Consider the following 22,529-nt stretch of genomic DNA (forward strand, 5'->3'; position numbering starts at 1 on the left):
TAGCTAGGACTACAGGTGTACACCACCACACCCTGGCTAATTTTTGTATTTTTGGTAGAGATGTGGTCTCATTATGTTGCCCAGTCTGGTCTCAAACTGCTGGGTGCAGGTGATTCTCCTGCCTCAGCCTTGAAAAGTGCTGGGTTTACAGGTGTGAGACACCACACCTATCCTAAACCCATTTTTTTATTTTAAATGTACTATTCGGATTATATGTGTTCTTTATTAACAATGAAAAGTCGGTGCATTCTATACTTTAAGAGGGTAATTCTTAAGTAAGTTATTTTACAGATGCTGGATAAGTATCTCTGTCAAATAATAGTCTTAGAAGAGTATTTAATGAGATGGGAGCATTCTCAAATTATACTGAAAAGTAGGCTGGGCGTGATGGCTCATGCCTGTAATCCCAGCACTTTGGGAGGCTGAGGCGACTGGATCACTTGAGGTCAAGAGTTTGAGATCAGCCTGGCCAAAATGGTGAACCCTTGTCTCTGCTAAAAATACAAAAATTAACTGGGTATGGTGGCAGGCACTTGTAATCCCAGCTACTCGGGAGGCTGAGGCAGGAGAATCTCTTGAACCAGGGAGGTGGAGGTTGCATTGAGTGGAGATCATGCCATTGCACTCCAGCCTGGGCAACAGAGTGAGACTCTGTCAAAAATATATATATATTGAGAAATAAAGGCCACAAAACAGAATAAACTATATTATCTCAATATTGTAAAACCAGCCAATGAAAAGCAAACACAAAAACTAACAAATGGGACCAGGCATGGTGACTCACACCTATAATCCCTCACTTTAGAAGGCTGAGGCAGGAGGAGTGCTTGAGGCCAGGGGGTCAAGATCAGCCCAGCCAACATAACAAGACCCTGTCTCTAGAAAAAAATTTAAAAATTATCCAGGCATGGTAGCATGCACCTGTAGTCCCAGCTACTGAAGGCTGAGGCAGAAGGATCACTTGAATCCAGGAGTTTGAGGCTGCAGTGAGCTGTGATAGCACAACTGCACAGCAACCTAGGCCACAAAGTAAGATCCTGTGTTAAAACAACAACAACAACAAAACTAACAAACAAAACCAGAAAAGACCAGAAAAAACAGAAACACAAAGTGTTAAACTTATTATAAATAAATCAATTAAAACAAAAAATACTCTTTCATTCCAATATGCATGCTGCTGCAATGCAACTGTCTAACGTTTTGACTTATGTGTCTCGCGTTTGGGAAACCAAATTCAGAAGAAATATTAAGATTGGGATGTGGCTTTTACCTATGTCAGTAACTCACGTAGAAAAGCCAGGTAGGTCTTTGGTTTCTGAGCTTCTACAACTTTAACTCTGGAAGATACATCATGTACTCTGTTCCAACTTGGGAGGTGCTGATAATGATAGCTACTCTGTGTCCCTGGCTATGTCCTGAAGCTTAACTGATTTTTGGCTTCAAAGTGGTCTCATTCTTGTGAACAAGTATTTAAACAATGATTATAGAAGGGTACTGGGAAATCACTTTTTGGGGGGCTTTGGTAAATGTTTAATCAATGTGCGCAGGCACCACTTGGCCTATAACTCTTCCAGTTCATGGCTCAGCTCACAGTCTATTTTCCTCCCACGCTGTCCTAAAGAAATTAGGTTTGCTGTGACCTCCTCATTCTTTTTGATTCTCCTCAATCTCTTCCTTGAAATGCTGACCTCATTTGGCTTGTCTCCAGGCTTCTCCCAGCCTCGCCCTCCGTTCTTGTCCTGGGTATCTTTTAGATGTTGGTATTCCCCAGGGCTCCATTCTCTATGCTCCTCTCTCACTCCCTGAGTGAGTCTTCACACCGAGAATCCCACTCCACGGGCTTCCAGTCATTCACTTTCCCTTCCCTGCTCTGAAAGCGAAGGGGAACTAGATTCACAGTGTTTACCTAAGCAATTGGAACAATGTTACTCAAGGTGTCATGCAGAAGAATAAATACAGTGAAAGATAAAACATTTTATTTCACTAATCTTAATTTATTATATGTTAAGATCATTATGTACCCCAAGTTTCAGTAATAAAGGATTTCCTTCCTCGTGTTATAAAAGCAAAAGCAATTCATGATATTTTCTCTCTCGAAGCCCTTTTTCCCTGACAGTCATTGTCTACCACCCACTAATAAATTGTACTTAAAGCTTCCAACATACCTTTCTACTTCATTAACAATTTTTCTATTTCCTCTAAATTTCATTCCTTCACCTGTCATAGACCATCTGTACCATACTGATTTGTTTGTGTGTTACTTAGTAAAACTAATGCTTAAGTAGTCTATCTACTCAAAAGTGTAAGGCACTGGCCAGATGCAGTGGCTCACACCTGTAATCCCATCACTTTGGGAGGCCAAAGTGGGCAGATCACCTGAGGTCTGGAGTTCAAGACTAGCCTGGTCAACATGGCGAAACCCTGTCTCTACTAAAAATGCAAAAATTAGCTGGGTGTGGTGGCGCACGCCTGGAGTCTCAGCTACTCAGGAGGCTGAGGCAGGAGAATGGCTTGAACCCAGGAGGCAGAGGTTGAAGCCAAGATCATGCCACTGCACTCTAGTGTGGTCAACTCTGTCTCAAAAAGAAGGTGGGGGGAGGTAAGGCACTAAAGGTAGCGTGTTCTCTCTTGTTTTTTTGTCTTTCTACCCCTTACAACCTTGCACCAATGCCTGGCCTACACATAGTAATCTGTCAGTATGTGCCAGTCAATGGGTTTAATGGGTTGACAGTAATTTAACATAATCTAGTTTAGATAAATACCACCAAATATTTCTAAAATGTATATGGTTTAATTTGTACATTTTTCTAAGATAGACTTTTATTCTGAGAAATTAATCGCTGGGATGAGACATGGAAGAGACTACTGTATACTTCCTCTGCTAAGTACTAAATTATTATTTTTCAAGTTCAGTTTCTCAACAGTTTCCTATTCATGCCTCCCACCACTTCTCCAACTGCAACTAGTAGTATCCTCCTTAAAATGCTGTCATAGAGGTCTCAACTGCTTGCCAGCGCAGTGAGGAAAAGATCAGATGATTTACAGCACTGGTCCCCAGCCTTTCTGGCATCAGGGACTAGTTTCATGGGAGACAACCTTTCTATGGATCTGGGGGAGGGGGTGGTTTGGGGATGATTCAAACGCATTACATTTATTGTGCACTTTATTTCTATTATTATTACATTGTAATATATAATGAAACAGTTCTACAACTCACCATAATGTAGAATCAGTGGGAGCCCTGAGCTTGTTTTCCTGCAACTAGACGGTCCTATGTGGGGACAGTGATAGGAGGCAGTGACAGATCATCAGGCATTAGATTCTCATAAGGAGCAAGCAACCTAGATCCCCCAATGTGCAGTTCAGAATAGGGTTTGAGCTCCTATGAGAATATAATGCTAGGTGAAGCTTGGGTGGTAATGTGGGCACTAGGGAGTGGCTATAAATACAGATGAAGCTTTGCTGGCTCGCCTGCCACCCACTCTTTGCTGTGTGGCCATCTACATATTACACATTTACAATAAATGTGTAAATCCCAATACATTTACACATTTATTGTGTAAATCCTACGGTTATAGAAAACCTAAACCTTAGGATTTACACAATAAATATGTAAAGACATTCTATTTAGATTACATAGAAAATCTAAAATGTATTGGGTCATTTTTTTTTAAATCCCAATACTGCTGCAACTACAATTCTCAGATAGTCCCATTTGTTTGAATCACGCATTTTTCTTTTCTTTATTTTTTTTTTTGAGACGGAGTCTCGCTCTGCCGCCCAGGCTGGAGTGCCAGTGGCGCAATCTCGGCTCACTGCAAGCTCCGCCTCCCGGGTTCACGCCATTCTCCTACCTCAGCCTCCCGAGTAGCTGGGACTACAGGCGCCCGCCACCATGGCTGGCTAATTTTTTGTATTGAATCATGCATTTTTCATTTCTTTTTTGTTGTTTTTGTTAAACTTCATATTGAAGACAAGGTTAAACTGAAGTAACTTTGAGTCCATCCTGCTACTATTTGCTAAGATTGATAATTTGCCCTTTATTCTCTTAAGATACAGATATATTGTTTCTAAATATCCTCTGAATGATTTTATTTTATGTGAAACATAGTTCTTAAAGATTATGTACAGAACTCCATGCACAAATTACTCAGTAAGGAAATCAGTAGTTCAGATATTGTTTCTGTGACACCTTATTAAATATATTGAAAGGCAACTGTAATATTTTCTTTCCAATACTTCCTAGATGAAAAAAACAACATACCATAAAGGGCTTCCAGTGTTTGTTTACCCAAATGTTATAGTGGAAGCATTGTTTGCAGTCATTTCTTTAAGTAGCTTATTATGAAAGTAAAAAGCAGGAAGTTAAGAGAAATGATTAGAAATGATTGCTTCAAGTGAAAATGTATTCAGTATTCATACTTTTGCAGAATGCTTCAAATTATTGCACTATGTCACTTTTTAATGTAGACATCATTGTGCATTTACATGGTTTAAAGACATTTATTTCCCATTTTCCCAATTAAATACAAATACAGTACCTCACTTTATTATTAGTCCTGCCAGGATATAGAGACCATACCTTGTTTATTATTGTTTCTCCAACACAAACTGTTTTGCCTTAGCTCTTAGTAAACATTCAATAAATATTTTTTGAATGCTTGAAGAAATGCGGAATCCAGATTCCTCCTACCAAAACTAGTACTATGATTTTTAATCTTGTTGTCCCATCAAAGAGAATTTAACTCTTTGCATCACTTCCTTCCTGCCTGCCTCAGAGAAAGATAGCCCTAAAATTAACCCATTTAAATGATTCTTTGCTTTTAGTGTACAAACATGCCCACGTCTCCTACTTTCAAAAACAATGAAACCCTTGACTTCAAATAGCTACCCCTCTCTCTTCTTCCTTCATTACCAACCCTTTTAAACATTCTGTCTTCAATTCTAGTTCTCTCCTCATTTCACTTCAGTCTAGGACTGCACTCTGGAATCAGATACTAGGAATTTATTTTTGTTTTCTTTTTCTTTCTTTCTTCTTTTTTTTTTTTTGAGATGGAGTTGTGCTCTTGTTGCCCAGGTTGGAGTACAATGGCATGATCTCGGCTCACTGCAACCTCCGCCTCCTGGGTTCAAGGTATTCTTCTGCCTTAGCCTCCGGAGTAGCTGGGATTACAGGCATGCGCCACCACGCCTGGCTAATTTTATAGTTTTAGTAGAGATAGGGTTTCTCCGTGTTGGTCAGGCTGGTCTTGTACTCCCCAGCTCAGGTGATCCATCCACATCGGCCTCCCAAAGCGCTGAGATTACAGGTGGGAGCCTCTGTCTCCGGCCAGATACTAGGGATTCTAATCTCAGCACTGCCTCTGACCAGCTTCGTGGTCATAAACCAGTCATACAAGCTCTCTAAACCCTACCTAATACCTAATAGGGACATACCTATTGCTTGAAGGACTGTCATGAAAATTGAGATAATGCATTTAAAGTATTTCTGCATCGCGTGGTACACAGTAGGTGTTCCATAAATGGTAGCTATTCTTCCTGTTGACTGAAAGCACAATAGGAGCTCAGAGATGAGAAAGATTGGGTTAGGCTTATTTTGCATTTACCTAACTGTTCACTGATGCTTCAGATTAGGAAATTAGAGCCAGAGAGTTTAACTAGTCAATGTTTCATGGGGGAGGTGATATTTTAGTTGGATTTTAAAGGATAATAATAATATCTTATATCTATTGAGGGTTCACTGTGGGCCAGGGATGATTCTAAGTGCTTTACATGGTTTTACTTAGTGTTCAAAACATTCCTGTGAGATAGGATTTCGATAGACAGTCAGTCTGAGGCAGGACAGGGAGGACAGACTGAAAAGAATGAATGAGGCTGGGCGCGGTGGTTCACGCCTATAATCCCAGCACTTTGGAAGGATGAGGCAGGTGGATCACTTCAGATCAGGAGTTCGAGACCAGCCTGGCCAACATATAGCGAAACCCCGTCTCTACTAAAAAAATACAAAAATTAGCCAGGTGTGATGGTGCACACTTGTAATCCCAGCTACTTGTGAAGCTGAGGTAGGAGAATAACTTGAACCCAGGAGGTGGAGGTTGCAGTGAGCCAAGATCACACCACTGCACTCCAGCCTGGGCAACAGAGCAAGACTCCATCTCTCAAAATAAAATTAAATAAATAAATAAATAAATAAATAAATAAATAAATAAGTAATCAACAGAATGAATAAAAACCTGGAGGCAGGAAAGACATGCTGATTTTTTTTTCTTTTTTTACGATGGAGGTTCGCTCTTGCTGCCCAGGCTGGAGTGCAATGGAGCAATCTCGGCTCACTGCAACCTCTGCCTCCCGGGTTCAAGCAATTCTCCTGCCTCAGCCTCCTGAGCAGCTGGGATTACAGGCATGTGCCACCATGCCGGCTAATTTTTTGTATTTTTGGTAGAGATAGGGTTTCACCATGTTGGCCAGGCTGGTCACGAACTCCTGACCTCAGGTGATCCACCTGCCTCGGCCTCCCAAAATGCTGGGATTACAGGCATGAGCCACCATGATTTCTGAAGATGGTGATGAGACTGGTAGCTAGCGCGAAAAGCTTGTCTTAAGCAATAATGACAAATGATGTTGGACAGAGTGGGGCAAAATTATAGGAGGTCTTGACAACCAAACACTCCAAAATTTGGCTTTATCTAATGGGCAAAACAAAGAGCAGTTATAAAGATATGACTTGGGGAAGGGAGGATACAGAATGAAGTAGAGTTTCTGGCACACTGACTTGGTGACATGCATTGTGAGGGCCCAGGGACCCACTGACTCTGCTTCCACTTTTGGTTACCACTAGCCACCAACAGAAGAGTACCAGCACAGTTTCCTATAAAGTGGGAGCTTTCAACAGGTTTATTGAGGGAGTGAGTAAATAAAGGATGGACTGAATAACTAAAGGATTACTGGCAGGCTGTTTCTAGATGGAGTTGGGGCTATGTTTAAGACAATGGAAATGGAAATCGGGAAGTAAATCCTAGAAACAATTTCAAAGAAGAAATCATAAGACTTGGATACATACTGAACATAAACTACTATTTAGAGCTGTATTTCAAATGTATTATTTACCGCTGAATGCAGTGTCAGAGCAGTTGCCTTTGGAATATTCTAAGTTTTTGTTAAGTAGAAATTCTGCATTTGGAACAGAAATCACATTTCTCGTGCTGTTATATGTAATGATTATTACCATGAAAACTCATGTCTCTTTTACCTTCTACTCCTACTCCATCCACCCAAGTTCTTACTAGTTTTACCTCCTAATGGGATTGTTGTTGGGGTCTCCTACTGAACTCCGGCCAAATAAACCTCCTCATCCTCAATCATACCTGACAGTTGCTGCCTCTCACCTTTTTGTTCATACAGTTGTGTTCCCCCATGAATGTTCTTTCTTCTATAATAGCATTTCATTCCATGAGCAGTTGGAACCTTAGCCATCCTTCAGAATCAGATCACATGCTGCTTCTCCATGCTGTCTGATCAACCCAGATGGAACCTACTGCTCTCTTTTCTGAACTCCCGTAGCCACTTACATTTCATTATACTGCCTTGCCACTTGGGTAACCTGGTATCCATTTTACAGTGTTTTATTTGTATCCCCTACAATGACAGTACTGTGTGTTACCTGGTTATCCAATACATATTTGTGACACGAAATCAAACTATCTTAAATACTCCAAATCCCTTCCCAAACAAGAATTTCCTTCTGCCATTAGTGTATTCAGCTTTGCCCTAGCATACATTTTATGCAACATCGAGAATTTCACATCACTTTTGTTGGGGACACTTAGAAAAAGAAGGAATTTTAAGTTGAGAACAGAAAAGAATTGTTAAAGTGAAAGTAGAGAATTAATCATTTTTTCAAGGAATCTTTTGGATAGATAAAAGAATCTGGGGAAAACTAAGCCTGAACCTTTACTGCTGCCTTCCTGCCCCTTAAGGTGAAGAAAAATGAACTGCATAAAAAACAGGCATGGGTCCGAATGCAGTGGCTTACACCTGTAATCCCAGCATTTTGGGAGGCCGAGGTGGGAGGACTGCTTGAGGTCAGGAGTTCAGGAGCAGCCTGGGCAACAGAGGGAGGCCCTGTCTTTAGAAAAAATATTAGAAATTAGTAGGCTATGGTGGCATGTACGTGTAGTCCCAGTTACTGACGGCTGAGGCAGGAGGATTGCTTGAGCCCAGGAGTTCAAATCTGCAGTAAGCCACGATCACAACCCTGAACTCAAGCCTGGGAGATAGAGTGAGACACTGTCTCTAAAAAATAAGAATTTCAAGAAAGGGTTTTGTTTGTTTGTTTGTTTATAAAAGAGGCTTGGGATTACAGCCTTTGGGTCCTTGGGAACCCAGAAGGACCTGAGAGTTGGAAATCCACATTATTGAGGAGCTGGATAAAGGAATGATGAGAAAAAGGTGTCTCTTACCAGGCATATAATGTTATCTGCCAAAAGGCAAACTTAATCTGTAAGCTTATCTCTGAATTTGCCATGGAGGGTGATTTTAGACTCTCTAAAGAATAAGAAATTTTTTGTACTCCACCCATTATTACTAATGCAGGATGTGGAAATAGTTACTTTGTTGTTTACCATTATTTTTATGAGGGTAAAAATAATTCATTTCCTTGGTTCACTCTTGACTTACTCTATTTTGTTCTTAAAATCTTAGGCTCCTCAATCAAGAATTCTACTGCTAGGACTTTCAGGAACCTAATGTTGTAGGCTGGAGCAGGCTGTTAGACTAATATTCAGCCAGTATTTTCGGAACTGTTAAACCTGGCTAAACAGGTGTCATTAATGCTTGAGGCTCCCAGAAAGTGACTGCTATCTAATGACTCAGCCTTGGACACGTCTCTGCTGTTGTCTTAAAATACCCTTCTTCCCTTCATTTTTACTTTTTTTGCAAAGTTAACCCACACTTATCCTACATATTTACCCAGATATCTTCTCTTCCAAAAAGTCTTCCCTTGCCACTTCATTAGAACCACTCCCCTGGGTTGGGCGCCACTCTTGCCCCTTCCCACAGTGGCCTGTGCTTTCACATAACACTTAGCTCGCTGTGTGGCAGTTGCCATTCGCGGGTCCTTCTCCCCACTGTGTAAGTTCCTCCAAGAGCCCTGTGGGTGCCAAGCTGACTTGGAAGGTTATGAGGGCTCAATACACACACTCATTACTCATCGAATGAATAAATGCACAGTCTCTGTATAGGAAATGCAGGTGAACGTCCTTCTGCCTCATTTAAGTGAGCTGCTAATATCGGAGTTTTAGGATAATTTTGGAGAACTGCAATCCGCCTGTCTTCTCCCTACCCTAGGCAGTTGGCTAAACCAGCCTGGAGGCTAGCAGTTTGCCTGTGTGCCCTAAACTAGTGACAGCTCACATTAAGCCCAGTATTTAAGGAGCATGATTACTTTTACTATGTAGCCCCCAGGGAGAAAAGGAGACTCACAAAACATTTTTGTATTTTGGTGCACAAGATACAAAATTGTGCACCAAGATACAAATTGAAACTCGAATTGAAATTTGGCTGCCAATTTATTAAACCCACCCCAACAATTTTCTCTATTAAAAAAAAAAAAACACGAAAAGAGAATCTCTGGTACCCATTTTCATGTGTAATATAAACCGATGCCACCAATCTATCATATCCATCTAAATCTAATAATTCAGCTTTTTGTTTGTTTGGCGGGAGCACGACAGGTCTTTATATGATTCAGTGTTACAAAGTTTTTCAGGGGACAAATGATAAAAGTGTGAATCCACGGATATGATGAAGCCGCAGTTTCTTTGAGTACAAAATCATGGGCTAGACATAAAGAACTGGCTTTAAATTCCGAAGTAGATCTTGCTTCTAAATGTTACGGTGGTGGGTAATAATTTCCTTTGCTTCAGTTACTATTTAAAAAGTAAGTATGTGTAGATAAAAATGCATGATTTAAAAAAATCTACTTTGTAGAATAGGATACTATCATTTATATTAAGCCCAATGCGTGGGAAACGGATCAATGACTTGATGCAGTGCCTACAAAATATTATAATCCAAAGTTGCATTAGGACATAAAAATAACTGCTGATAAAAGTTTACTCCAAGTAGCATCTGCCCCTAATTAAGTTTGTATTTTTATCGTAAAGACCTAAGTCGCCGCGGGAACTAGGCTGTGCGTTCGCCCCCCGCGGCAGACGGCGGCGCGCGCGCCCCTCCGAAGCCCTGCAGGGGCGGCCGCTGGCGGACACCCCACAAAGGTCCGAGCCCTCCGAGCCCCCAGTCCCCGGGCCGAGCCCCGCCTGCCACTCTCCCCAGCTGCCTTTCCAAATGCCGGCGTGCTGGTGTTTTCCCGCACCTTGTTCGCCCCTCAGAAAACGGCGCCAGGAAGGAGCGAGCGTGAGAAAGTGAGCGTATGCGCGGCCGGAGAGCACGACCCAAGAGCCGGCGCCCGGTGTCCGAGCGCCTAGTCCGCCCTGTGCGCCCCCGGGCCCGCGAAGGGCGGGGACCCCGAGTAGCGAGGCGCGGGAAGCGAGGCCGGCGGGTGCCGGGGGTTGGCGGGACGCGCGCTCCGTGCCGGCGTCGGCCTCGAGCCCGCGCTCCCTCCCCCCCGCCCGCGTGCCCGCGCCGCTGCGCGATGCAGTGTGGGGAATGGCTGGGGTTGGCTGAAGAGCGCACAGTGGAGTTTTAATGTCCGCCATGTTGGCCATGGCGTATTGAAGAGAGCGAGCGAGAGAGGAGCGGAGCGGCACAGCCTCCCACCCTCCCGGCTGGTGTTAGTGCCCGGACGGCGGGCTCAGCGCTCCGCCCCTCAAGTCCCCGGCAGCGGTTGGCGAGTGGGGACCGAACCCCCGGTTCTCCATGATCCCGCTGGCCGGGGCCGTTTCCCCAGAGCGGAGAGGTATCTGCTGCGCCTGAGATGAGTAAACTGTCGTTTCGGGCGCGGGCGCTAGACGCCTCGAAGCCGCTGCCGGTTTTCCGCTGTGAGGATCTGCCCGACCTGCACGAATACGCCTCGATAAACAGGGCCGTGCCGCAGATGCCCACCGGAATGGAGAAGGAAGAGGAGTCGGTACGTGTTAACTCCCCTGTCCGACCCACCGTCAGGCCCGCTCCCTCTGCTGCCTGCGGCGGCGGCGGAGCAGCAAACCCACACAAAATGGCCGCCATCTTCTCTTCGCCGCCGACTCTCAGTCGCCGGCCGGGCCTATACCCCGCCTCCCCCGGCCTCGACCCCCGGTCGCCGCGGCCCGGCGGTGCCCCTTCTAAGGCCACTCGCCGACCCCGGCCACTTGTACCCGGGTCCCGCGGAGTTCGGGGGCCCGAAAGGCACAAAGGGGTCACGTGACGAAGCTGCCGGCAGCCATTTTGTGTCTTAGTTCTTGGGTTGGGCCTTGTGCATCCGGAGAGGGGAACGGGCTGGGTGGCGGTGGGGGTGCGGCGAGCCGGGAGCCGTGGAGGACCCGCCTGCAGGCCTCTCCGTGGGCCGCTGGGTGGCGCTCTAGGGCCACTGCGGCCCGCGCGCCGCTGCCCGGGCGGGGAGCGCAGTTTCTGTGCACAGTCGGGGAATTTGATTGCCCCATGGTCTGGGAAGCTTGTTGGGCTCAGTGCAGCCCCCACGTGGAGCCTCGGACGGGCATGTCATGTTGCCTGCGGCTCTATGAGGCTTTTCTCCCCTCTGCAAGGAAATGTCGAGGGTGCAGTGTGTTTGCCCGGACGACTTACTTTCCTAGAAGATAAGACTTACTCTCAGTGTCCTCTTTCTGGGACGTTTGCATCCATCCCTCCCCAGAGCTAGTTGTTAGGAGGATAATAAACCACTATCCCTGACTTTTTCTGTGATCCTTGCGAATATCTTGCAGATTTGTTTGGAGTGCCTCTCTCTTCCGAAGCCTGTAACCTTACCTATTTGTAAAATAAATTTAAGTTCTCCTGCTTTCTGGTATCTCAACATAGGGTGAGAAGAGACCCAATTTAAGTAACTGTTACAGATCTAAATTTCGAAGGAGGATCCTTTCTTATTCAAAACCGAACTAAAACTAAGTGACTTGATTCACAGAAATCTTAATATTGAGATGTCTAAATTGGGTGGGTTTCAGCACGTAAATGACTGTTGACAACTAATAGACATTTTACCATCGCTGTGGCTTTACCTTTTTGTGGAAGTTGGGTTCGGACACCGGGATAATAGAATCTTCCTCTCATTTCCCCCAGATCCTTGACAGTATAACTTGATGACTTCTAAGCCTAAGGAATTGCATACCTTGGTTTTCAGGTACAGCCATTTAAACAGGGTGCAGTGTATTGACAGTTCAAGGAAGTCCAGGAGTCGCGTGGATTTGTGTGCTACAATTTTGTTGTGGAAAATTGTACTGTAATATTTCTCTTGGTACTGTAAGAATTTTTATTGTAGAAATTATGCTCTGTAATGTTTTTGGAAATAAAACTGTTTAAACTCTTTGGGTTGTTTAACCTTTTAAAGTAAAATAGCTGTGACAGTGGAATGTTACTTTTGAGAGTAGTGTCTTAAATCTAACTTTACAGATAAGCCAAGTGTATGTAGTAGCTGAGATTGTCTAGTTGGGCACTGACTTTCAGCACATTGTCTTATGAGACACTACCTCTTAATTTATTTTACTTGTATCAACTTTAGAGTAGCATGGTGCCATTTGTTTATTTTTTAATAAGTGATTTGTTTTTAAAATTAAAGTACTTGTGACTGCAGAATCTTGTCTTTTGGTTTTATTTTTATTTCTGTTTATAAGTTTTACAGATAATACTTTCAAGTATTGGGGTGTTGGTGTTACCGTGCCCTGGAAATTAATTTGTAGTTCTTGTTTTACAGCCAAGGAAGGGGAAAGCCTTGATTAAAGCAAGACAGCACTACAGTACACTTTAGACATTAGTTAAGTCTTGCTTCTGTGAATACTTTGGACAGTCCCAAGAGTTACAACCTGAAGTCAGAGCTGAGCTCAATGAAATACCAATGCTTGTTAAATTTTACAGGTAATTTTATTCGCTGAAATAATTTTGGTTTTTTTTTCTTTTCTTTTCTGAGACGGAGTCTCACTCTGTTGCCCAGGCTGGAGTGCGGTGGCACCATCTTGGCTCACTGCAACCCTCCGCCTCTGGAGTTCAAGTGATTCTCCTGTCTCAGTTTCCCCAGTAGCTGGGATTATAGGCGCTTGCTACCACGCCCGGCTGATTTTTGTTTTTTTTTTTTTTTGAGACGGAGTCTCGCTCTGTTGCCCAGGCTAGAGTGCTGTGGCCGGATCTCAGCTCACTGCGAGCTCCGCCTCCCGGGTTCACGCCATTCTCCTGCCTCAGCCTCCCGAGTAGCTGGGACTACAGGCGCCCGCCACCTCGCCCGGCTAATTTTTTATATTTTTTAGTAGAGACGGGGTTTCACCGTGTTAGCCAGGATGGTCTCGATCTCCTGACCTCGTGATCCGCCCGTCTCGGCCTCCCAAAGTGCTGGGATTACAGGCTGATTTTTGTATTTTTAATACAGACGGGGTTTTGCCATGTTGGCCAGGCTGGTTTTGAACTGCTGACCTCAGGTGATCCGCCCGCCTCGGCCTCCCAAAGTGCTGGGATTACAGGCATGAGCCACCGCGCCCAAGCAGTTTTGACATTTTATACTGCAGTGGGTATCAGTAGTTTGTGACATGTGGAGTCCCTAATTTTGAAACACAGGGATTTTTTTTTCCTTCAGATTGCCTTTTTCCGTTATCTATTTAGAATTTTTCACTTCACATCCAACCCAAGCTATGTATGAGGAGAGAAGCATAGACCTCAAGAATAGATACTGAACCTAATGGAAGAATGTAAAAAGTACCCAGTAAACAAGCTGCTGTACAGTCCTGTGGTTCATGCTGTTAGTGGTAGGCTGTGTAAATCATAATATTGAAAGTACTGTGTTATGCAATGTTGAAAAGGTATACTAAACATAGAGGTAATTGAATTCTGGATTCACCATAGAAAAACAGAAACTTTTTGACGATTTGTGGAAGCATTTTGTACTTCTAATAAAGAGGAAGGGTTAAAGCAAACTTCTGCCTTTAACTGACACATTAGTTATTTGTTATCTTGTTAAGTCACTGTAACCTAGAACCTGAATTGACTGTCTCAGAAAAAAAAAGTGTGTAGTCTTATGTTGGTCCTGAAAGGTGAGGAAAGTTTTTTTTATACACCATCTCATTAAAGCATTTTATTGATCAAAATAATCTGCAGAATTGTCATGTGAAATATGCCTAGTAATTGTTATGTTGTTTCTGGATATACTTGACAGAAATCCATGTCTTTTAACATTGGGAAAATAAGTATTATTCGTGTATTCCCATTTAACCAGTTCTAATGATATGAGCTGAACACACGGACCTAACGAGGCAGACTTTTTTAATTTTTAAGAAACAAGTAGAAGCCCTTACCCCCCCAAAAATAATTTGGAGGTGGAAAATGTTACTGAACTTTCTTATTTTTTAATTATTGTGGTAGTACTGAAAAAGTAACTTCAGATTGTGATATATTGGAGAATTTGACTGGATCAAAGATGTTAGAGATTAAATGTGAATTCGCAGAATGTAATGCATCGAAATTTGCTAAGTCTGAAAGTAACAGATTGGCGGGATGCTGTGTCTCATGCCTGTAATCCCAGCACTTTGGGAGGCCAAGACGGGTGGATCACCTGAGGTTAGGAGTTCGAGACCAGCCTGGCCAACATGGTGAAACCCTGTCTCTACTGAAAATACAAAAATTAACCAGCCGTGGTGGCGGCTTCCTGTAATCCCTGCTATTCGGGAGGCTGAGGCAGGAGAATCACTTGAACCTGGGAGGTGGAAGTTGCAGAGAGCTGAGATAACCCCACTGCACTCCAGCCTATACAAGAGCGAAACTCTGTTTCAGAAAAAATAATTTAATTAAAAATAAAAAAGTAACATGATAAAAATACAATGTATTTAAGTACAGATGTGACTTAAATCACAGCGAAATAATAGACTTTCAGCTCAGATAATTGAGTCCCTTTGGGGTTTAAAAAAAGATAATTTTAAACAAGTGCTTGGTTGGTGCAGGGCATATATCCTATTATAAATATTTTACAATGTTAACTTTAAGATTATAATTTAATTATCTTTATAATCTTAAATCTTGTGCTACGGCTTCGCATTCTATTGAAAGGTTAAACTTACCAAATAGATTAATACTATCAAATCTTTTTATTAAAATTGACTCGGTTAAAATTGGAGCTTTATGTTGTTACAGTTCTCCTTTATGGAAACATCACTTTAGGAGACATTCTTAAAAAGTCAATTTTAAAATGATATTTAGCAAAATGGAGCTACTGTTCCATAGTAGTTTAATTTTTCATTGGGTTGTCTAGGGTGCATTGTTCCATTTATGAGGGGGTGACAACCTTTCCTCTTCTGTTACCTAGACTGGTTTGGGTAGGGTATTTGGTGTCATTAAGATGTTAATGATGTTACATTGATACTACCTTACGGTCACCTTTGAAACTGTTAACAAGTAGGATCTAACCACCATAATCCAGCACCTTAGTTCTATAGGATTCTAACAGGACAGGATAGTCTTTATACTCCCACCTTTTCTGTATTACTGGCACAATATACATTGTTACTAAGCCCAAGTTAAGAAGTATTTATAAAAAGTGGATGGGAGTTTGTTTGCTTGTAATTATGGGGAAATGGGAAATATGTACATATCCTTGATATGAGAAAAAAATGGTTACTACATTTCCAAAACTTAGTAATAAAAACCTAGTTTAAATTTAAATCACTTTTGAAGGAAACCAAGAGTCTCTTTCTTTAACCTTTAATATTTTAAACCAATATTTTTAGTCCCTTTATCTGGAGCTGTAAAGATCAGTCTAGATTTCTCCATTCTATCCACTGTCTTGGAAGTGAAGAGAAATACATGAAATCTCAATTATAGTAGAAGCAAAGTTCAACAGACTAATTACAGATAGTTTGAATTAGAAAATAATTGAGAGTATGGGGATTTTTGCATTAGATTATAATTAGTTCAGATAAAATCAAAGATAGTAATAAAATATTTCAGCTTTCTATACTGTCCAAAGATATTTTTGCATAAAGTTGCTAAGCTAGGGTTCTGAGGGTTATGTGGAAATAATTGTGGAAGTGATGAATTCCCACCATATGCCTATAAAAGGTTAGAATATATTTTTCTAGGGAGAAGGTTCACACTTGTCATCAATTTCTCAAGGTATTGGTAATGGGCTGGGGCAGAAAGCCCAGGGTTTAAGATCAACTGTCCCATAAATTTCAGACTGAGTCATTTTTGGTTTTATCTCAGTTTGGCAGTTACTAAATAGACTTAGTCAAAGGAGGATAATTGAGAAAGGACAGGCAGTCCGAGAAGAGACTAAGGATTCTTGAATACAGAAGGGAACTTTTGAACACTCACATGCCGACGCACCTGAAATGTTAGTACTAACTTTTGTTTCAGTATACCACTTGAATGTGTTTGTGTATCTAATGGTATTTTGTGGGTGCTTCATGATCAGCATTGGCATTTGTACTGAATTACATTTTTTCTGTTAATAGGACTTAATTAAAAGTACTGTCTAGATATAGGGTAGCTTAAATTTTATGAACAAGAGAAAAAGTTGTGCATGATGGTTCATGAATTTGTGGGCAGAATTAAATATACCAACCACTCCTGTTAAAAACAGCTGGGTTTTAGTTTTATATTTTGCATTCTACTAGGTCATGGTATGTACTGGTAATAATGGTAGAAACATAGAAGCTATCACACACACACACACACAGAGACGTGTCCGTTTTAAAGCACTTAGTAATGACAGTTCTTTTCATATATATAAAGATGTGAATTCTGATTACATTTATTACTCAATTTTCTTGAAAAGTTAAGGATGCTTAATTGTTAACAGCAATTAGTTACAAGCAGAAGATAGCATTTTAAGGGAGCAATAATACCATGGAATTAATGGTATCATTTGTGATCGTACTTCTTAGAAGAAGAGAATGCACAAGGAGATGAGAATTTTATATTGTAATTCAGGAATAAAACGAGTGTGTCTAAGGGCAAAAGTGATATGAAAGTATGACATACTTTCAGAGACAACTAGAGTATGTATTTTACTTTTAAAGTAGACTTTTGGAACAGTAAAGTGTGACTTGCATTAATATAACTTTTTGATAAGAATAAGCCAAATTACGAGAAATCAATGAGAAGACAAGGGAATCAAATGTTTTAAACAACTTGCAAGAATTGCTTTTTTTTTTTTTTTGAGTCAAAGTCTTGCTCTGTCACCCAGGCTAGAGAGCAGTGACATGATCATAGCTCACTGCAGCTGCAGCTTCAACCTCCCTAGCTCAAGCACTGCTCTCACCTCAACCTTACAAGTAGCTGTGACTACAGGTACATGCCACCATGCCTGATTTTTTGTATTTTTTGGTACAGATTTACCATGTTGTCCGGACTGTTCGCTAACTCCTGGGCTCAAGTGATCAACCTGCCTTGATCTCCCAAAGTGCTGAGATTACAGGCAAGAGCCACTGCACCTGGCTCTAGAATTGCTTTTAATTGATGCTATGTTGCCTTCAACACATTTATAAACTTTGCAGATCTTTCTTGATTAAGTTTATTAAAGCCTATAATAGTGATTTTGAGTTCTTACAGTATTTTAAATATAGTGGACACTCAACTTTGCACCTTTAAATATATGAAGTGAATTCCATCTACCAACCCCGCTGTAATAGGTATATGAAAATCAAAAGCAAACTTGCTGTACTTACTACATCTACTGTAATACGTTACCTGAGGTGTAGCGTTGATCAATGCAGATACAATCAGTTCTTCAAAAGATAAAGCTCTCCCTCAAGTATTTGTTGTAATGGAGGTTATCTTTAAAGTTTTGGTTCAGTTTTTGGATATGTGTTGTGATAATCACTTGCTGAATTGCAAAGCAGATTATTAAAGCAAATCATTTCAGTTGAATTTCCTTCAACATAGCAAGTACTGACTGAAGAAATTGGATGTGACCTTAGAGTGAATCTAGGGGCAAGCATGACCTGAGGTTTAAAATGTCCTGTGAATGATTTAATATAGGTTCTAATCTTTTTATATATTGGGATGAATTATTTTGATAATGTAGCAATTGTATATCCTCTGAGTATCCAAATAGCAATTGTGTATCCTCTGAGGAAACTTTCCTACCTTGATTTTTGTATCCATTGACAAGGCACTTAACCTTACTGAAAGAACATTAGTCTCTGCATTTGTTAAGTCTTCTGATCTACCTTACAAAATAGCTCTGAGGAGTGAATAAGGCAGTGTATGTAAAATCATGTGCAGATGAATTTCATTATTACCAAACTAATAAAATTTTTAGAATGGCCTTGCTTTTTGTTCTCAGAAGATACTTAATATTATATTTTGTATTTGGGATTGTTTGACATAAAAGTGTTAGATATATTTTGTCTCCTTACAGAGTTGTATGATATGATTGTGAAAACTATGTATTTTAACTTAGTCTATTATTATTATTATTATTGAGACAGAGTTCACGCTGTCACCCAGGCTGGAGTGCAGTGGCATGATCTCAGCTCATTGCCACCTCCACCTCCCAGGTTCAAGTGATTCTCGTGCCTCAGCCTCCTGAGTAGCTGGGACTACAGGTGTGTGCCACCATGCCCAGCTAATTTAGGTAATTATTAGTAGGAAAAAGCATCAAACTAGGAGTTACTAGACTTAAGGCCTTACTCTAGCCTCTAACTCTGCTTCCACATGCCCCAGGTTTTCTTGACTGTAAGATGCAGTAGGCCTATGGTAGTTTCCTGTTGTAATGAGAATATTGTGTTGCCATTATATTTAAATCTGTTTCCAAAAGAATTTTATGTGTTTAGAGAGTAGTCATTAAATCTTGAGTTAATCTCATTTGCATGTTACCTAAACGTAATTTGCATGGAAGTAAAGGTTAATGGATAGTTGCTTCCAGTTTAGGAAGGGTCAAGTTCTAAAAGCCAGTCTCTAAAGGATTTTAAAGATATAATTGGATGCAGTAGTCAGAAAATAACTTTTATTGTCATGAGAATTTGAAATTAGAGCCAGAATGTATTATTATTATTATTATTTTTTTTTTTTTTCTGAGACAAGGTCTCCCTCTGTTGCCCAGGCTGGAGTGTAGTGGCACGATTTCGGCTCATTGCAGCCTCAGCCTCCTCGGCTCAAGGATCCTCCCACCTCAGCCTCCTGAGTAGCTGAAAAAACTCCAGGCGGATGCCACCGTATGTTCTTATGTGGCAGTGGAACAAGATACTACAGAATTTTAGTTAGAAGGAGAAGGATAATTTTCTTTGGGTTAGGAAACATGTGACCTGAGACTTGAGTGGTGGGAATGAGCCAGCCATGGGAAGAGCTGCGTGAGGAACATTTCAGACAGAGAGACCTACAGGTGCACAGAGACTGAGCTGAAACAGAAAGGAGGCTAGTGTACTCAGAGCAGAGTGAGCAGGGGATTGGAGATTAGGAGATGAGGACACATACGTACTTGGGATCCACATCAGGAAGGGATTGTTCGGCTACCGTGAGAAGTTTTTTTTTTTTTTTTGAGACGGAGTCTCGCTCTGTCGCCCAGGCTGGAGTGCCGTGGCCGGATCTCAGCTCACTGCAAGCTCCGCCTCCCGGGTTTACGCCATTCTCTCGCCTCAGCCTCCCGAGTAGCTGGGACTACAGGCGCCCGCCATCTCGCCCGGCTAATTTTTTGTATATTTTAGTAGAGACGGGGTTTCACCGTGTTAGCCAGGATGGTCTCGATCTCCTGACCTCGTGATCCGCCCGTCTCGGCCTCCCAAAGTGCTGGGATTACAGGCTTGAGCCACCGCGCCCGGCAAGAAGTTTTGACTGTGTTGAAATGAAGTAAGCTATTCACAAGTTTAAGGGAGTGACGTGAACTGATTTAATGGTTTTTCAAGATTATTCTGGCTACCATGTGAAGAATGAGTCATACTGGGCAAGAGTGATGATGGTGGCTTTAAGTAGGGTTGGTACTAGTGGAGATGAAGAGAAATGGATGGATTTGAGATATATTTTGAGAAGCCAGAAGCAACAGAACTTGCTGGTGGAACTGAATGTACTAGTTGGAAAGAGAGAATCCAGGATGAACCTCCAGCTTGAGCAGCTGGATAGATGAGTGGGCCACTTACAGAGAAGGGACAATTGGGGTGGGGGATGTAGAAGGGATGGACTTACTCAGTTTGAAATTTGCCTCTTTTGTCCTAACTGGATATGTGAGAATATATACATTAGAGCAGTTTGTGCTAGAAGTGTATAATTTGGAAGTCATGAGTTGGTACTATAAATTAGAGTCTTCCCCTTATGAATCGCATAGAATGCTATGCTGTGGCACTCAGAGGAGAAGCTACTGAAAAGATTTTCTTCATTTTTAGAGTAAAAGCATCTCAAGAAGGAAGGACATTGGTTAACTATGTCCACTGAGAAGATGAAAGTATGGGAAGGTAATTTAATTAGATGTGTGCCATTGGCATGTTTTGGTAGAGTGGTGAGAAGGAAAGCCCAGCTGGAGTAGAAGAAATAATAGAAGATGGAAAAGGGGACATAGCAAGTATAGTCAACTCTTTGGAATAGCTCTGCTATGAAAGAGTGGGAAAAAAAAAAACAGGCTGGAGTAGCTGGAGGAGGCTCCCAGATCAGCAGATGATTTCTTTTAAAAATTAGTTACAGAGTTCCACCAGGCACAAATGAAGGAAACAAATGAAGCTGAGCCCTAGATTGCCCCACTTCACTGCCTTGAGAATTTTCAGATTGCAGCACAGGGAGGGGAAATCCCAAACCTGGCAACTCCTTCAGTTGAAGAAACAGAATTCAGAGTGTGGGGAGGCCTAAGTGACTTCGGAGCAGAGTACCACAGCTGCACAGAGAAAGAGCTCCAGATATTCACAGGGTGTCCCTCTGAGTGGCTAGCTGAAAACTGATCTGAGCCTGTCCATGAGGAACTTCCAAGTCTAGGGAAAAGCAACAGGAAAGAAAGAACAGTTTGGGAAGCTCATAGAGCCGAGACTGTGCTACATTCCCACTAACCAGAGTGGAAAGGCCTCAATACACAGCGTATCAAGTAGAACCCTCAAAAGGGTTATTGTCTCAGCAGTGAGGCTGAGGCCAGATTAGTTCTAAAGACTGTTCTGGACTTGCCCTAACAAAGATTGAGCACTAGCCTGAAAAGAATCAAACTAAATTTCAAGTAACTTGATTGTGTCGCAGAACAAAGGCCAAAAATATTTAAAGGAATATTAATAAGATCCTGCAACATAAAGCTCAGTGTTTAGCATCCAATAAAAAATTATCAGGCATGCAAGGAAGCTGGAAAATATGGCCCATAATTAGGGAAAAAATTAACAGAAAGAGACATAGAAATAACCCAGGTAATCAAATTAGATTAAAATGTTAAAGCTACAAATAAAAGCAAGAATTACTAGAACTAGTAGAATTATTTCATTTAAATAGTATGAAATAACCTCATTCTCTCTCCTACTCAAGGACTTCACTCCTAATAACTATTTTATGTCTCTCCTGGATCCATTTAATGGAGATAATGGTTACTAATTACAACAGGAACTTTTTTTTTCCTTTGTGAAAGGCAGGCAGATAAACGAGAAAAGATGCATGTCAGTCATTAAGAGTTGGTTATGACAGGATGGCGTAGTTTTATCCTATGATTGTATTTTCTCTGTGGGGTATGAGTGAGGTCATCACCTCAGAGTGAGGGAGAACCTTAAGATAAGGTAGGTATAGGAAAACTTAACTTAGTAGAAAAATGTAAAAGGATTGATAGACTTGCTGAGGGCTCAATATTTGTGATCATTTAAAGTGAGACCAGTCAGCTCACTTGGGCAGTAGCATTCACTTGAGTTCCAGCACAAAGTAGGTATATAAGGTTTGTCAAGGGTCAGTGTTTGGCCAGCAAGTACAAAGGAGTAAGACAGGGATGAAGGCATTAAAAATTAGGTAGTAGGCTGGGCACAGTGGCTCACACCTGTAATCCCAGCACTTCGGGAGGCCAAGGTGGGTGGATCACGAGCTCAGCAGTTTGAGACCAGCCTAGCCAACATGGTGAAACCCAGTCTTTACTAAAAATAACAAAAATTAGCTGGACATGGTGGCGGATACCTGTAATCCCAGCTACTCCAGAGGCTGATGCAGGAGAATTGCTTGAACCTTGGAGGCGGAGGTTGCAGTGAGCTGAGATCACGCCATTGCACTCCAGACTGGACAACAAAAGCAAAACTCCGTCTCAAAAAAAAAAAAAAAAAAAGGGTGGTAGATGATCGTGATGGACCATGGAATCTAAGCAGGTAAGCAGGGAAAGAAGACATCCGGGAGCTGATGAGTAGTTGAAAAGTGGTAGGACTCAATTGGGATGGAAGGCTCTATGGAATTGTTTTGTTACAGTGGGAGTGCTTTGAGTGAGTGAAACCAAGTCAGGAGGGTGGCGGCTA

The 22,529-nt window shown here is 41.8% G+C and overlaps 1 protein-coding gene across 4 annotated transcripts in view; it reads left to right on the forward strand.

Annotated features, from left to right (window-relative positions):
* EPC1 (enhancer of polycomb homolog 1) overlaps positions 1-22,529 on the forward strand; it is a 117,818-nt gene that overhangs the window by 23,461 nt on the left and 71,828 nt on the right. Inside the window, exon 1 of one of the 4 annotated variants that reach the window (XM_033209547.1) lies at positions 10,625-11,086. The exons of 2 other annotated variants lie outside the window; for them this stretch is intronic. In XM_033209547.1, the coding sequence (XP_033065438.1) occupies positions 10,934-11,086 (153 nt within the window). In that variant the 5' untranslated portion in view covers positions 10,625-10,933. Of the gene's footprint in view, positions 1-10,624; positions 11,087-22,529 lie in introns of those variants that run through there. One more of the 4 variants, XM_033209548.1, reaches the window with a different exon arrangement.

The sequence above is a fragment of the Trachypithecus francoisi genome, unplaced genomic scaffold (assembly GCF_009764315.1).
Source record: "Trachypithecus francoisi isolate TF-2019V2 unplaced genomic scaffold, Tfra_2.0 Lachesis_group9, whole genome shotgun sequence".
In the NCBI taxonomy this organism is placed as follows: domain Eukaryota; kingdom Metazoa; phylum Chordata; class Mammalia; order Primates; family Cercopithecidae; genus Trachypithecus; species Trachypithecus francoisi.